The following is a 14173-nucleotide window of genomic DNA, read 5'->3' as shown; positions in this document are numbered from 1 at the left end:
CATCAGTTGATCAAAATCCTGCCCTGTTTTAAAATGTTATATTCAAGGGGCATCAGGGTGGCTCAGTCGGTTAGGCGTCTAACTCTTGATTTCATCTCAGGTCGTGATCTTTCAGTTCATGAGTTTGAGCCCTGCATCAGGCTCTGTGTTACAGCATGGAGCCTGCTTGGGATTCTCTCTCTCCTCTCTGCTCCTTCCTGCTCGTACTCGCTCGCTCTCTTTCTCTCTCTCTCTCAAAAATATTAAAAAAAAGTTATATTCAAGGTATGAATTTCTTATGTGGTCTTTTGTTTTCCTTCTTCAGGAATTTAGGATTAACTCATTTCTAGTTACTTGTGGCCAGACTGGTTGACATTAAATTGGCCTGACATCAGTGTGGCAGGCAGTTTGGATGCAGTGTGAATTACCAGGAGTTTCTTGCTTCAGAAAACTGTATGCCTATGCCTGGGACATGTAGTTTTTTTAGTTTGTTTTCTGGAATAAATACAATCTCATGGTAAAGACAATATATAACAAAGGAAACAAAGGCTTTTTTTTTCTTACCATCTTATTCATAATTGACTCTTAATATTGACTCTTAATATTGACTCTTAATGTTTTTCTTTGAATCGTTTTGGTTTTTGGAATGGTCAGGTGCTTTTTTTTTTTTTTTCCAAAAAATTTTAACGTTTTTATTTATTGTTGAGAGGCATAGAGAGATGGAGCATGAGCATGAGAGTGGCAGAGAGAGGGGGAGACACAGAATCTGAAGGAGGCTCCAGGCTCTGAGCTGTCAACACAGAGCCCATTGCCGGGCTCGAACTCCCAAACCGCGAGATCTTGACCTGAGCTGAGTCAGACGTTTAACTGACTGAGCCACCCAGGAGTCCCAATGGTCAGATGCTTTTAAATCATACCGTTGAACCTTAGTCACTACAGACAGCCTGATTCCCCATTTGTCCTCTATATCTGCTACAGTTAAACTTTTTGAGCTTGCAGCAATCTAAAATTCAAACATTTAAAATTCTTTGCTTTTGTACTTCTATTTTCCTTGACCATATTTGAGAACAGTAATGGCATCACTTAAGATGTCCAGTTCTTCAGGGTGTCTTCTCTTCTGAAATAGTTTGCTTTGTTTGCATTCAAAAACAAATGTATTTTAGGAATCCACTAAAAAACCAGATCCACTTAGAGCTAATTGAGTTTAACAAGGTTGCAGGATACAAGATTGGTATATGAAAACCAATGTATTTCTGTATGCTTTTGATGGAGAAGACAAAAATGAAAACAATTCCATTTCTAACAACATAAAATAATAAAATATATAGGATTTTAATGGAAAGAGCACAAAACTTATTATACTGTGGAAACTACAAAAAATTGTGGAAAGAAAGAAGTCGTAAATAGGTGGAAGGGCATCATACATTCATGGGTCAGGAGGCAACATTGTTATGATGACTGTACTTCCCAAATTGATCTACACGTTCAACACAATCCCATCGAAATCCCAGCTGGCTTCTTTGCATAAGTTGACAAACAGACCCAAAATTTAACATTTCAGAGGCCTAAAATAGCCCAATTTCAAAAAAAGAAAAGTTGGAAAACTCACATTTCGAAAATGACTACAAGATCGTGTAATAGGGCCACAGGGATAAACATAGATCAGGGAATAGAACTGAGAGTCCAGAAATAAACCCTCACAGTTATGGCCAACTGGTCTTTGACGAGGATGCCAAAACAATTGCATGGAGGGAAAATAGTCTTTTTAACAAATGATACGGGGTACAAGTGGATATCCACACCCAAAATCTTGATCCCATGGCTGAAAGGCCTAAATGTAAGAGCTTTGAACTATGAAACCTTTAGGAAAAAAACATAGGCACAGATCTTTATGGCCTTGATTAGCAAAAAGTTTCTTCCGTGTGGCACCAAAAACACAAGCAACAGAAGAAAAAGATATAAATCAGACTTCATCAAAGTTAAAAATTTTTATGCTTTAAAGAATATCAAAGAAATGAAAAAGCAATGCACAGAATAGGAGAAAATATTTGCAAATTATATATAAATATGGGACTTGTATTCATAGATGTAAAGAACTCTTTTTTTTTTAATGTTTATTTTTTGGGAGGGAGAGAGAGCGTGAGCAGAGGAGGGGCAGAGAGAGAAAGAGAGAGAGGGAGATACAGAATCCGAAGTAAGATCCAAGCTCTGAGCTATTAACACAGAGCCCAATGCAGGGCTCAAGCCCACAGACCATGAGATCATGATCCAAGCCAAAATCAGACGCCTAACTGATGAGCCACCCAGTCGTCCCAATAGATACAAAGAACTCTTAAAACTCAGTAGTAAACAGACAACCCACTAAGAATTGGGCAAAGGATCTGAGTGGACATTGTACATTGGAATGGCTGATAAGCATATGAAAAGATACTCAACACCATTACCCATCAGGGAAATGCAAAGAAAATCAAACCACAATGAAATTTAAGAAAGAAAACAAATAAGCAAAGGGGGGGAAAAGAGGCAAATCAAGAAACAGACTCTTAACTATATATAGAGAAGCTACCAGAGGGAAGGTTGGTGAGGGGATGGATGAAATAGGTGCTGGAGATTGAGGACACTTGTGATGAGCACAGAATGATGTATAGAAGTATTGACTCACTGTATTGGACACCTGACACTAATATTACACCATATCTTAACTGGAATTTAAATGAAAACTTAAAAAAAAAAAACCCACCACAGTGAGATACCTTCACACCCAAAAGATAGCTATAATAAAAAAGATAGCAAGTGTTGGCTGTAACATGTATACATTGGAACCCCACTCCCTGCTGGTGGGGATGTAAAATGGTACAGCCACTTTGGAACAGTCCAGTGGTTCCTAAAAAATTAAACAGCTAACCATACAATCCAGCAATTTTACTCTTAGATACATGCCCAAGACAGATGAAAACGTGTCCACACAAAGACATGTAGGTGAATGCTGATAGCAGCGTTATTCGAAGCAGAAACAACCCCAGATGTCCATCAACTGACTACTTGACAAAGTGTGAGGTATACTAGCCATGGAATGTTGTTTGGCAACAGAAAGAAATGAAGTATTGATAAATGCTAAACATGGACGAACCTTGTAAACATGCAATTAAAAGAAGCAGTCACAAAAGATCATATAGTGTGAAATTTCTTTTATACGAAGTGTCCAGAATAGGTAAACCTGCAGAGACCGCAGACGGTGATTGCCTAGGGCTGTGGTGGCCAGAGGACAATGGGGAGGATTGCTGCATGTGTGTGGGCTGTGGTTCTGAGATGATTGCGGGGCTCTGAAGTTGATTGTGGAGATGGTTGCACCATTCTGTGAACACACTAAAAACCATTGCATTATATACTTTGAACGCATTATATGTGAATTATATCTCAGTAAAGCTGCGAAAAATGTATTTTAGCATCTCTGCAAGGTCTTAGAAGTTCTTCAAAGTTTATCTTAGAATCTCTACTACTTATTTCCCAGTTGGTCCAATTACAGTTCTTTGAAGCATAGGTTATTGCCGATATATAATTTAGAAATATAAAGCTTGCTTTTATCCCCCGTGCTTTTTTTTTTTAAACCATCTCCTCCCCAGAGTTTCCAAGCTTGACCTACTGCAGAAATAAGAATAATATTGTTCCAGCTTGCAAGTTGAATGTTTAAGAACATCTCACAGTGAACTCTCTCTCTTTTGAAACCTAGGTATGAACAACAGTGGAGGTGACAGCAAATAATGTAAAGTCCATCCACTAAAGCTCCTTGCCTTTGTTCATTTGAAAGCCATCAGGCCCCCCTCAGCCTGTTTGCTCTTATTTTATATACCATTCTAATAAGCATATCACTGATTTCGAAGGCCCTACAAGGTTAGAAGTGTGGAGTTAGGATGGGTTTAGATGGTGTGCTATAGACTGAATTGTGCCCCCCTTCCCCAAGTTTGTATGTTGAAGCCCTGACCCCCAATGTGATGATATTTGCAGATGGGGCCTTGGGACGTAACTAGGTGTAACTGAGGTCCCGAGACCCTCATGATGGGATTAGTGCCCCCTGTAAGAGGCCTCGGAGAGCTTGCTCCCCACCCTGCCCCATCTTAGGGCACAGTGATAATGGGGCTGTCTGCACACCCACAAGAGAGCTCTCAGCACAAACAGATCATGCTGGCATCTTGATCTTGATCTTGGGACTTCTCAGCAAGTGAGAAAATACATTTCTGTGTCAGCCCCCCATTTGTGGTATTTTGTTGTGGCAGCCCGAGCTGACTGGGACTTGGTGGGGAGAGGCAGGTCTGAGGCCTACCATCAGTGAGTGGGGGAGCTGCAGATGAGGGAAAGGGGTGCTTGCGTGGCTGTTTGAATTCTGTGCAGTGGAAGATAAGGTGCATGAGCCCAGAGACTTCCAGGCCACAACAGTTTATGAAGCGATCTTCGCGCTAGCAACCGCACTTCATCAAGAAAGGCTTGGGTTGTTTTCTATTTAAGGTGGTAAAAAGTTTTAAATCTGTATTCAAAAAACTTCCATCTGGAGTAATTCACATTAGTCACTTTCTGAAAGTTAAACTAGGTTTTCTGCCATCCACAGTGACTCCCCATAATCTCCTCATAATCTCCAGATGCCTTTTTAGGGTATTACTACAGTTCTTATTTTTTCAAAGCAAAGAGGGTGGAAGGTAATTTTTTACTTTCCTTGTCCTAAAATTATATTTGAGATGGGACCTAAGACAGGTGTCTTTTTTGGGGCGCCTGGGTGGCTCAGTTAGTTAAGCGCCTGACTTTGGCTCAGGTCATGATCTCATGGTTTGTGGGTTCGAGCCCTGTGTCCCGCTCTGTGCAGACAGCTAGCTCAGAGCCTGGAGCCTGTTTCGGATTCTGTATCTCCCTCTCTCTCTGACCCTCCCCTGCTCATGCTGTCTGTCTCTCAGAAATAAATAAAACATTAAAAAAAAAAAAAAAAAGACCTGTGTCTTCTTTAAACCAGGAGCCAGGGATTTCCAGTTCTTCCGGGTATTTGAAGGTTGGAGCGAGGCACCTGCAAAGCTGCTCCGCTGGGATTGGGTTTGTGGTGGGAGCCTTGGCACGCTTGGGCTTTGGGCCTTTGTGTCTCAGTCACCCTGACAGTGAAAATAGGCTAATTCCAGCCCACTCCAGTATGCAGAGACTTCCTTTGTGAAGTTTGCAGCCTTTGCCCATCTCATGTAGACTTAAGAATGGAGAACCAGGGGCACCTGGGGGTCTCAGTTGGTTAAGCGTCCAACTTCAGCTCAGGTCATGATCTCACAGTTTGTGGGTTTGAGCCCCACATCGGACTCTGTGCTGACAGCTCCAAGCCTGGAGCCTGCTTCAGATTCTGTCTCCCTCTCTCTGTGACCCTCCCCTGCTTGCTCTCTGTCTCTGTCTCTCAAAATAAAGACATTAAAAAAAATTTTTTCCAAAAAAAAAAAAAAAGAATGAGAGAACCAGGGGTGCCTGGAGGACTCAGTTAGGTGTCCAACTCTTGATTTTGGCTCAGGTCATGATCTCACGGTTCATGAGTTCGAGCCCCTGAGTCGGGCTCTACACTGACCTTGTGGAGCCTGCTTGGGATTCTCTCTTTTCCACTCTCTCTCTGCCCCTCCCCTGCTCTCTCCCAAAAATAAATGAATAAACTTAAAAAAACAGAAAGCACTTAGGTAATGAGAGCTGTTGACCTGGTTTGTGCCTTGCTGCCCGTCAGAGGCAGTCCTCTTCGAGCGCCCCCTTTATGACCAGCAGTGTGCGAGCCCTCCTTTACTCTTCCGAAATAGACTTCTTAGATTATGGGACCTTCAAAATGGTTTCTTTCTGTTCCGCACACACAAACAGATTAACTAACTTATAAAACACATAAGTACTCAGGCCTTGGCAAACTAGAAGACCAAACCCCCCAGGAACCACCTCTGCCCATCTCCGTAGCCCTCGTGAGGGGGCAATAACCCCACCAGCATCCCTCCCCTTCCCTCTGGAAAAGCCATGCTTTAGGGCAAGCGGACTGGGGTCTGCTGTGCAACATCCCACCCTCTGCTGTCGCCCTGTTGTTGATAGAGGAGTGGCAGTTACTTTCCCACTCCTTTCACTTCAGACGGTGTGCTCTACCACAGTGGGTGTCACAGAGTGGGGCAGAGTGGAGAGAGGGCTGCCCCGGGGGTCTGGAGACCTCGGGCTCATTCCGATTTTACCTCTGGTTTGCTGTGAGCTCGATTAAGTCTCTCTGGATCTCAGCTACATCTTTCACAGTGACCTCGATAGCCCTTCCATCATTGGCTCCTAATTCCTCCTAATTCTTTGATATTTCATCTATTCTTACCACTTTACTAGGCTTTTGGTAGAACGCTGAAGGTGGGTTCTTTTTTTTTTTTTAATAGGATTATTTATTTATATTTATTTATTTTTGGGAGTGAGAGAGAGCACCAGTGAGGGAGGGAGGGGTAGACAGAGAGGGAGACACAGAATCCGAAGCACGCTCCAGGCTCTGAGTTGTCATCACAGAGCCCGACGCAGGGGCTCGAACCCACAAACTGTGAGATCATGACCTGAGCCAAAGTCAGATGCTGAACCAACTGAGCCGCCCAGGTGCCCCTAAGGATTTTATTTTAAAGTAAGCGCTACACCTAATGTACGGCTGGAACTCACACCCCCAAGACCAAGAGTTGCATGCTCCACTCACTGAGCCAGCCAGGTGCCCCTGAAGTCGGGTTCTTCATTTTAATGAACAGAAGAATGGCCTGGGGAACTTAAAAATACAGATTTCCAGGGGCGCCTGGGTGGCTCAGTCGGTTAAGCATCCAAATTTGACTGGTCATGATTCTGTGATTTGAGTTCAAGCCCAGCATCGGACTCTGTGCTGACACTAGAGCCTGCTTCAGATGCTGTTTCCCCCTCTCTGTCCCCTTCCCCTGCTCATACTGTCTCTTTCTCTCTCTCAAAAATAAACATTTAAAAAAATTTTTTTAAATACAGATTTCCAGATTCTAATCCCCAAGAATGCCGATTTAGACAGAATATTTTTTAACAAGCTTTCCAGAGGATTCTGATGCAGTTATCTGCAAAAAAGCCTATTCTCATAGGTTCCACATAGGGCATGGTGTTTTTCTTAGTACTTCATCAGGTAGAGGCTGGGAGCTAGATACTTTATTTTCATCTTGTATAAACTGTACATATGATTGTGCAGTGTAGTTTTAATAGAACTAGGTAGTAAAAAAAAAAAAGATATCCTTTGGAGTTGGTTTGAAAGCCTTAAAGGTTTTGTTTTAAGATGCCTACGTGTGCTGATGGGTGCCCATCAAAGAACATTTCCATTCTGAGACACCAAGTCATTCTTTCCTGTGCCAGGCTCTGTCATACTGAGAGAATATGTTTAGCACTTGATCCTGGTTGTTGAAGTAAGGATGGGGGCGCAAGTTGAGGGGAGAGTCTCTCTTGGCGGCTTTCTCACCTCTAAGCCATTACTTGGGCTCTTATTTTCCATCCAGCTGAAAAGAAATGACTTCCTGGCATTTGCATGAAAGTGTTGTCATGGCACCGCCCCCCACAGATAGGAAGCCCAAGAAAACCACTGAGTTTGTCATTCATTTCCCCACCATTTAGCCTCATGCTGGTATCGTTTCTTTCGATTAAATGTCTCCTTCTTTCTCTAGGAAGACTGTCCAGAGTTTCCATTCCTCTTGCAATAAAATGCCTTGCTTTTTTCTACCTGCTTCCTCGCTTTCAGGTAGATTTGTTAGCTGTTTTATTTGTTCTTCTGTTTCCTGGCATATAGCTGTCACATGTTTGAGGAAATCTGCCAGAACCAGACTCTCATTATTATGACAGGAGCATTTTCATTTCAGAATTTAAAAGCATCTTGACCAACACGTATTTATATTCTGTCTCTTTAAATGGGTGACTTGGTACACAATCTCATTTTTATCTAATACTGCTTTGAACTTAGGTGCCTGAGCCTCTTTTTTCTCTGGATTTAAGCCTAATGTGAGCAAGATGCCTCCACTTCCTTTGTTCCGTAGGCAGGGGTGGTGGGGGTGTGGGGCTGCCAACCCCCCCCTCCTGCTTTCAGTATGCACCGCTAAATGGTGGCCAAGTTCTTGATCACTGAGCCAGCGGTACTCTTAGTGGGCAGCAGAGCCCCAGGCATCCACTGCATTAACCCAGTGTCAGGTACCTCTAAATTGCTGCTTAGTTTCATTTGATTATTATTTTTTAATGTTTATTTTGAGAGTGAGAGAGAGATAGAGCACCAGCAGGGAAGGGGCAGAGAGAGGGAGACACAGAATCTGAAGCAGGCTCCAGGCTCTGAGCTGTCAGCACAGAGCCTGAGGCGGGGCTCAAACCCACGAACCGGAAAATCATGACCTGAGCTGAAGTCAGACACTCAACCCAACTGAGCCACCCAGGTGCCCCTGTTGCTTAGTTTTAGATCTTATTTCTGGCCATTAGCACCTTGGGAAGACCATGACAGAAGACATAGCAGCAGCAGGTTTTCTTAGCTGTGCATCAGGTCAAACGTGCTCCTTGGAACTATCGTCAAACACTCTGGTGGCACTTCTTGGCATGCAGAGTGTCTTATAAAGTAGAGACGGGCTGCCCCTGCCAGCTTCTACCATAGTTGTGGGAAGTTCTGTCTGGGAAGACTGTCGGTCTCAGTGAAAGCCTTTAACTTCAAGGCAGCTATCTATCTGTTGGTGTTTTTTTTTTTTCACATATTTATTACTCAATTTGAAACTTTCTAGAAGGCCCCTGTGTGGCTCAGCCGGTTAAATGTCTAACTCTCGATGTCAGCTCAGGTCACGATCTCAGTGGTTTGTGTGTTCGAGCCCCGCGTCAGGCTCTGCACTGACAGCACTGACATCATGGAGCCTGCTTGGAATTCTGTCTCCTCTTTCTGCCCCTCCCCTGCTTTCTCTCTATATCTTTCTCAAAATAAAAAATAAGCTTTAAAAAAACCTTCCTGCATGGCAGGATGTAGGTTGGATAGAAATAAGACCTAGCCCTGGCATAAAGCAGTCCCAGTCTTTAGAGAAGCAAAGTGATAAACAGGAGTCCCATGATGGATGATGTGTATTGAGTAAGATAGGGATGGGGGGAAGAATTTGGTTTTCAAGGTTTTTTTTTGTTTGTTTGTTTGTTTTTTGTAAAGGTAGTGATTTTGGGGCTGAGCCTTAAAAGATGAGTGAGAGAAGAGCCTGCACCCAGGCAGGGAGGGGAGAACTTAGCCTGTTTGCTTGAATTGTGAACCCCCAAGGGCGAGGTTTAGATGGAATTTAAAATAAATTCCTGGGTAATAGTATATGTTGAGTGCCCCTTAATTCGTTTCAGACTCTTCACCCTTGTTTTCCAGGAACGCGAATCATCTATGACCGAAAGTTTCTGTTGGATCGTCGCAATTCTCCCATGGCTCAGACCCCGCCTTGCCATCTGCCCAATATCCCAGGGGTCACCAGCCCTGGCACCTTAATCGAAGACTCCAAAGTAGAAGTAAACAATTTGAACAACTTGAACAATCATGACAGGAAGCAGGCTGTTGGTAAGAGAATGCTGGTTTGGGGGACCAAAAGGGTACCCCTGGGAACTCCAGTGCCATTCGGCTGTGGGCTGAGCAGTTGTTGGGGCCTCAGTTCTAACTGACATTCATTTATGTGTCTCTCAGGTTCCCAGCTCCCATCACAAGGCTCATTGAAATGTCCTGGAAATCCTATGTTCTAAATCATAAGCAGCTGTAATCTGGGGGTGGGGGGAATCCAAAGTCAGGGGACAGCAGATCCTTAAGATGAGTCCTTAAACCGGGCCTCAGGGACTGCCTAGCCTGGGCTGTATTGGATTAGGAGTAACACACAGAAAACAGAATGGAATAGGCTCTGTTCCCATTGCCTCCCAGAAATAGACCTGTTGCTTACAAGAAAGATGTCCTTTTTATGGTGTGGGGGGAAACAGCATGGTTTGTCTCCCCCATTTTCCAGGACTGCCCATAATCCCTTAATGAACACCCCTCCAAACACACACCGAGTCGCGGGTCTGCTCTGTCTCTGCGGAAGCAGAAGGGGGGAGGCGGAAGTGGTCCCTGAAGTACACCTCGGCTTGGACCCCCGGACCTCTGTGCGGGAGCCAGCATTCTGCCTCCTCAAATTCCAAGTGGGCTTTTAATGGACAAAGTATTGATTCAGAGCAGGGCCAAAGTTTAGGGCCTCCAGGAGAGTGNTTGACTGTCATTCTTTTTTAAGTTTATTTATTTATTTTGAGAGAACACACGAGAGAGCATGCACGTGGTAGAGGGGCCGAGAGAGAGAATCCAAGCAGGCTCCATGCTGTCAGTCAGCAGCCTGACTTGGGATTTGATTCCACAAACCATGAGATCATGACACAAGGCGAAATCAGGAGTTGGATGCTTAACCACCACCCAGGCNCCATAGCAAACGGGTCATTGTTTTAAGGCAGCAGACAATGGGAGAGTTTGGATTATGTCTTGCCCCGCATGCAGAGGAATGACAGAGCTGCCTGGCTTTTCCTTTTTGTGCTAAACTTCATCTTGGTTCTAACTAGGGGATGACGCTCAGTTTGAGATGGACATCTGAGGCCAGGGAGAAAAGTGGCAGCACCGAGGCTGTGTCGCCGGATGGGGCCCGGAGGACCAACGACGAGCAGACAGGAGGGGCAGTGCCTGCAAGCGTCACAGCCCCTGCGTCCCCTTCTTCCTTCCTCTGGGTGCCAAACAATGCGAAGATGAGCTTCATCTGACTCTTTCCTCTCCCTGTTTCCTGTTCCCCTTCCCAGGTAGACAAGTTCGCTCCAGGGTCCTTGGCATATTTCCGTAGACCTGAGCAGCCCACAGAGGAAAACAGTTCAACTCTGGCTTCCATGGTCATTTTACTGTTGAGAAAACCTCTCCTCCCTCCCCCAACCCCCTACTTTTTTTTTTTTTAATCCCAAATCAAATATCAACCTACCAACAATTGCCTGGCCGGGAAGTCTGGGGAAGTGGTAGAGAGCTTTGCTGGGTTCACATTATTCATGTTCTCACCCTCTGTCTGCCCTCCCTGTCTCCCATCTGCGGTTCAGAGCGGCGAGAATCTGGGTGGCCGGTCTTCACGACCCCCAGAGGGAAATGATAAACGAGAAGAGAGCTGCTCTGCCTCTGACCTTGAGCTCTTTGTCTTTAGGGGCAGAGCACAGTGTGTACGCTTGGGTAGCATCACTGCGTGGTGCTGTTTGGAGGTCAGCTTCCCCACCTTCCTCTGGCAGGAATGTCTTCTGTCTTTGATATCCGAGTTCAGCTTCCCAGTCCCTCACTTAGCGCGTTTGTGCAGAAAGGTTTGAACTCTGCCTGAGAAGGGAGTCGGTGGTGAGCAGCGGGGCTCTCCTGTGCTGCCCCCCCGCTGCCATTCCTCCTGCCCACGGTCCTCTTGTATGTGAGCCGCCCGAGTGGTTCTGCGGCTCCTGGAACAGGCCTGTCCGAGGGACGCGGGCGCTCTGGGGAAGGCCTGGTCATGGTGTTCTGCCGGGTGACACCGAAGGACCGCCTTGGGAGCGTGGCGAACCATGGGGGTGCTCGGTGTCAGTAGTCCTCACTTTTCAGTCCACTGGGCCCTGTGATACTTGCTGTCTCTGATTGCAGTTTCTTATATTTTGAGTTTGAAAGGTGACCTTCAGAATGCTCTTAGAAAAGAACTCAACTTTTCCTCTGTGGACCTGCTTGGGCTGCGGGGATAGATCAGCGTGGGCTTACAGGCGTGTCCCCCTGGCCCTCTGGCCCTCCCCTCATACGTGGAACTGCCCCTCTCTCTCCCCCGCTCTGCCCTCCTGCCCGCCCCATTCTCTGCCAGGCAATTTTTCAAATACACATCAAAGATACCTCACGCGCTGGTATCTGATAAGATCTCACTCCTTTTATCTGAGGAGGGGTCTTTTATTTTTAAGATGACTACAGACCTATTTTTAGATATGTTTTCAATACAGTTTTGAACAGCAACTTTTTAATTACACATCTTCCAGCGTCAGGAAGGTGAGAGATGTCCACAGGCGAGTCTGCTGTTCCGTGTCGCCATCCTCTGTCTCCCCTAGTTCCTGACGAGCTCTTCGCTTCTCCCTCGAGTTTTGGGTGTGCGTGTTTGCTGATTGTAGTGGGTGGTTTGTAAAACTGGACCATTCTCCTGGCCGTGGGTTGTTCATGAAAGCCTCATTCTTTTCCCTGACCCTTTGCTTTTTCATTCCCTCTCCTCCCCCTCCCGTTCTCCTGACTATCGAATGGCACGGTGATCCCGGGAGAGGGACCCCCTCATAGAAAGACTAACGCCTCTGTCCCTTCAAAAGAACAACCAGTGAAGTAGCCACGGTGTCCTGGCAACTTCTGGTTGTGTGTGGTATCCTGCACCCCCTTCAGAGATCACATCCCAGAGTGAGAATAACAGACCAGCTGCCTAAGAAAGAAAGCTGTTTGGTTTCCCTTTGAACTACGAAAAGCCCCTGTTCACAAACACATTTTAGACAGAGGAGAGGAAGGATGTCTGAGGAACTTTGTTCTGTTTTCTACTACAAAATGTGAATAGTTTAAAGAGTGACTCTTTTGTGATGGTTGATGTCTCTCAGGAACAATCTGGGTCTCCAACGTTGGGGGGATGCTTTCAGTCTCAAAGATTGGTGATCAGAAAAGTATTTCTTTGTGTGTGTGTGTTTGTTTAATGTATCCCTGTTCTGGTTTTAATTAAACTCCAAATTTCGCTTTACCTACTCTTGGAAAAACTTCAGTTGCACTGTAATTTGCAGGAGAAGTTTGCTCAGGATCCCTTTGTCCCCCGGGAGCTTGATTCCTTGGGAATGAGGCTTTTCATGCGTGGACCCGGCCCCAGCTCCCGCTAGGCTGGTCGGGCAATGAGCAGGAGAGAGGCCCCTTCCCGATCTTTATTGCTGCACGGGAAAACTCCGCCTCCTTGCTCACCACGGGGCGTGGCTTTCTTGCCAGCGTGAGTAGTATCATGATGCCATTTTCCCCTTTTGTGCCATCTTGGTGACTCTCTGCACTTAGCTCCTTCATCGGAGGCCGTTTTTCTATTGTCTGCGGGGCGTGTTAGCTGTATGATACAGCAGCGGCCCCGTCCTTCTGTCCTTGTCTGCAAGGAGCTCCTTACTGCTTGGTGCAGTTCTTTCCTGGAGGCCACTACCACGAGAGAGACCTTGACCATGAGCCTGCATTTTAAAGATAATTTCACACGGCAACAGATTAACTTGTAACAGATGACACCTTTTTGCCCGGCCTCACAGGATGATTTTCAGGGCAAGCCAGATCCAGAAGAAGGAATCCTCTCTCTTGCCTTCGCTGGGGGAGGGAGTCTCCTGAGGGTACCATATGAATGAGGTGGTTCTTAAAATCATAGGGATTATTTGTTGTTCTTATGAGGACACCATGGGTCTGTACTTCTGAAGACAGCCCATTTTCCTGAGAGATGGCCTTGTTCCTCCAGATTCCAGCAGGAGACACTGGTCTGTCTTCCTTCCGGTGTGGTTCACCGAGCTCCCCACTTCCCCACATTCTTTTCAAAAAGCTAAGCATTCTCGAGAGTGCGCTGTAGAGCCACTGACTTCTTGTTTGGCCTTCTACCTGTATTAGCACTCTGTTGCTGTGTGACAAATTATTCCCAAACTGAATCTTAAAAGAGCACACAGTAGCTGTCGGCTTCTGGAGTTAGCAACTGGGAAGTGGCTGGGCAACGGTGCTGGCACAGGGTCTCAGGAAGTGGCAGTCGTGATGTTGGTGGTAGGGTCTGCAGTCACCCGGGGCCAAGAGCCCACTTCTCCACTCTGTCCGCAGGGCAGCAGGAGTGTCCTCCCACCACGGCAGCTGTCTCCCCGAGCAGGGTGTCCCCCAGGGGAGGGTATGAGGGAGTCTGCGGTGCCTACAGTGACGTCTCGGAAAGCACACACATCAGCTCCTCCCGATTCTGTTCCCGAGAAGTGGGCTCCGGAGCCCGGCCTGCACCCGAGTGGCGGGGAGTCACACCGCACCTGGGAATGGAGCTGGAGCAGCAGCACAGAATTTGAGGATGGATCTTAAAACCACCTCACCCCCCCCAGAGGAGAGAGGCAGTCCAACAGGGAGTTGGTTAAACTAGATAACACCCCAAGAGAGATGTTGCTACTGCATCTCCTGGCAAGAAGGCAGACACTCTTTCCC

At 46.1% G+C, this 14173-nt stretch overlaps 1 protein-coding gene across 1 annotated transcript; it reads left to right on the top strand.

The window, feature by feature from the left end:
• The first annotated feature begins 8081 nt into the window (after positions 1-8081).
• On the top strand, positions 8082-12728 carry EIF4EBP2 (eukaryotic translation initiation factor 4E binding protein 2). The gene is made up of 3 exons (XM_077778498.1): positions 8082-8169; positions 9350-9535; positions 10549-12728. The coding sequence occupies exons 1-3, from the start codon at positions 8082-8084 to the stop codon at positions 10578-10580; spliced, it is 306 nt and encodes a 101-aa protein (XP_077634624.1). The 3' UTR covers positions 10581-12728.
• The last annotated feature ends 1445 nt before the right edge of the window (positions 12729-14173 follow it).

Source organism: Crocuta crocuta, unplaced genomic scaffold, assembly GCF_008692635.1.
Source record: "Crocuta crocuta isolate KB4526 unplaced genomic scaffold, BGI_CrCroc_1.0 scaffold167, whole genome shotgun sequence".
Classification (NCBI taxonomy): Eukaryota; Metazoa; Chordata; class Mammalia; order Carnivora; family Hyaenidae; genus Crocuta; species Crocuta crocuta.
This window is presented reverse-complemented; position numbering and strand designations above follow the sequence as displayed.

What these genes read in the sequence shown, in the direction of transcription:
- EIF4EBP2 (XM_077778498.1), top strand. Translation starts at nt 8,082, where the DNA reads ATGGTGGCCAAGTTCTTGATCACTGAGCCAGCGGTACTCTTAGTGGGC. An exon ending in CTGCATTAACCCAGTGTCAG is followed by an intron (nt 8,170 to 9,349) that starts GTACCTCTAAAT and finishes CTTGTTTTCCAG; the next exon opens with GAACGCGAATCATCTATGAC. An exon ending in TGACAGGAAGCAGGCTGTTG is followed by an intron (nt 9,536 to 10,548) that starts GTAAGAGAATGC and finishes GGTTCTAACTAG; the next exon opens with GGGATGACGCTCAGTTTGAG.